Raw genomic sequence first — 2,595 nt, 5'->3', positions numbered from 1 at the left:
TGGCCTCCCACGTCCTGCGATCATAGATAGGCATGAGCCACGGTGCCTCACCTGTACCTAGTTATTCTTGGCACCTTTTGCCCTCCGTTGAACAGGAAGTGGTGTGACTTCCAGACTTTTGCACGTGTGATTTCTTTGACTTTTCTGTCCCTTGTCTGTGTGGAGAGCTCCTATGCATCCTGAAAGATACATTCTGTCTCCCACCTCTGGGCAGAGCCTAGTCCCCTCCAGCCTGCGCAGCCCTGACTACACAGAGCTGCGGACCTCTGTGGGGACCTGCATGCACCTAAGACTTGTGATCTGGGAGGATGGTGTGTTTTTTTTTTTTGAGATGGAGTCTTCCTCTGTTGCCCAGGCTGGAGTGCAGTGGCTCACTGCAACCTCCGCCTCCCGGGTTCAAGTGATTCTCCTGCCTCAGCCTCCCAAGTAGTTTGGACTACAAGCACTTGCCGCCACGCCTGGCTAATTTTTTGTATTTTTAGTGGAGACAGGGTTTCACCATGTTGCCCAGGCTGCTGTCGAATTCCTGAGCTCAGGTGATCCGACCACCTCGGCCTCCCAAAGTGCTAGGATTACAGGCATGAGCCACCGTGCCCGGCAGGACAGCGTTCTTGGTGGAGGGAACAAGCCTGCTGTGTTGGAGGCTTGAGAAGCCAAGAGTAAGGAGGCTGGAAGTACTGAGCTGAGAGGGTAATGGGAAGTCAGGGGACAGCCCCGTGGGCATAGGGAGTGGGTGTCACCTGGGCAAGAGCCATAGCAGTGGCCTGGTAAGTCCTTCAACCCTACCCCCTACCCTTGTGCCTCAGTTCCCCCCATTGTTACGGATGACCTTGGACAGCAGGGCTGTCCAAGGCCAGGCACACAGTGGGGCCTTGATGGCCATTTCTGGCACCAGGGGCTGCTCTGACCTCTACCCAGGCCCACTGCCCACTAGGTAAGTGCTGCAGATGATCTGACTACTGCAACTTTTTTTTTTTTTTTTTTGGCAGAGTCTTGCTCTGTTGCCCAGGTTGGAGTGCGGAACTGTGATCTTGGCTCCCTGCAGCCTCTGCCTCCCGGGTTCAAGCAATTCTTGTGCTTCAGCCTCCCAAGTAGCTGAGATTATAAGCATGCGTCACCACACCCAGCTAATTTTTGTATTTTTAGTAGAGATGGGGTTTCACCATGTTGGCCAAGCTTGTCTCGAACTCCTGATCTCAGGTGATTCGCCCACCTTGGCCTCCCAAAGTGCTGGGATTACAGGCGTGAGCCACCGCACCCAGCCCTGACCACTGCAACTTCTGGGGGCACCTCCTTCCCCTGCTCGCCCTCCTGGGTCTAAGCAATTTGCTCAGCCCACACAGCCTCATAGGCCCATCTCCCAGCTGCCCTTCCTCTGTTCTTAAGGGCTGGCTAAGCTCTAGGAAGCCAGAACTAGGTTCAAATCCCACTCCACCCTTCCCAGACGTGCAGTCTCCGACAGGACGCTTGCTCACACCCACTCCAATCCACCTGCTCACTGCAGCCTCCAGGCCTTTCCCGGCCCAGTGCCTTCCTCCTCCCTCTGCGATGAGATCTGACTCATCCCCCACTAAGGAAGAAATCCTCCACTGGGAAGCCTGCCCAGGATTCATCACAGAAGGATTTGGCCCAGATGCCTCCCCTGTAGGAATAACACCACAGCCGCCAGCATTTCCTGACCCCAAACACAGCATGGAACCCCCAATCAAGTCCTAGGGCCCACCCTGAACTAGAATCTCAGGAGGCAGACAGCCTCCAGCTCTTCTCTGGCTCTGCCCCTGAAGTGTGGCCAGCACCTCCACTTCCACCTTTCTGAGCATGTGCAGGGGATAGCGGAGCAGGTCCCTCACTGGACAAGTGGCACAGTCAAGGAGGGGTGATGGCAGGAGCCGATGAGGTATATAGCTGGCAGCAGGAAGGAGTGCGCTGTTGGGGCTCTTGTCTTTTCTAGCTATGGTCCCAGTGCGGTTCACAACAGGTCCCCAAAGCTGTTCCCTCTCCCCCGTCTCCGCCCACCTCTCCCCACCCACTCACTCAGGCTTCAAGTGCCTCACCGCAGCCTTGCCGCCACCTTTATTGGGCACTCAGCCCTGAGGCTCTACACACACGCGCTGGGGGATGGGAGGGAGTGGGGTGTCACTTGGGACAGGGATCCTCTGGCGGGAGGACGGGTGGCTGGTGATAAGAGCATGGCCCCGGGGCCCGACGCCTTGGCCCCCCGGAACGCTCTGTGACCCTTGAAGCTGACCTGGCGTCAGGGCGTGCAGAGTCGTGACCTGGACCACCCGTGGGTGAACTGGCTCCCCCAGTTCTGGGCTCACTTGGGGGCATTGAAGGGCACAGCCCGCTGGTTCATGGGGTTGTCGGGAGAGCGGAGCCACTCCTTCTTGAGCAGCTGTTTCAGCTGCGACAGCCGCATGTTGGGGTTCTCTTGTTTGAGCCGCGGCAGCTGGGCTTCCTCAAAGGCTGTGAAGGCTGCCCGCATGCGTCTTTCTGGGTGCCGGTCGGCCGCCTCCTCCGCCACGCTGAGTCGGGGTGGACATGCACGTCAGGGGGCCTTGGGCGCAGCCCCGCCCCGAAAAGCCCGGCCCCGCC

At 58.2% G+C, this 2,595-nt stretch overlaps 1 protein-coding gene across 1 annotated transcript in view; it reads right to left on the bottom strand.

The window, feature by feature from the left end:
- Nucleotides 1-2,046: 2,046 nt before the first annotated feature.
- CCDC124 (coiled-coil domain containing 124) overlaps nt 2,047-2,595 on the bottom strand; it is a 10,343-nt gene continuing 9,794 nt past the window's right edge. Inside the window, exon 5 of the mRNA XM_011925910.1 lies at nt 2,047-2,537. Coding sequence (XP_011781300.1) covers nt 2,318-2,537 — 220 coding nt within the window. The 3' untranslated portion in view covers nt 2,047-2,317. The remainder of the gene's footprint in view (nt 2,538-2,595) is intronic.

Source organism: Colobus angolensis, unplaced genomic scaffold, assembly GCF_000951035.1.
Source record: "Colobus angolensis palliatus isolate OR3802 unplaced genomic scaffold, Cang.pa_1.0 Scaffold66, whole genome shotgun sequence".
Taxonomy (NCBI): Eukaryota; Metazoa; Chordata; class Mammalia; order Primates; family Cercopithecidae; genus Colobus; species Colobus angolensis.
The sequence above is the reverse complement of the archived record's forward strand: the minus strand, read 5'-3'. Positions and strand labels throughout refer to the sequence as shown.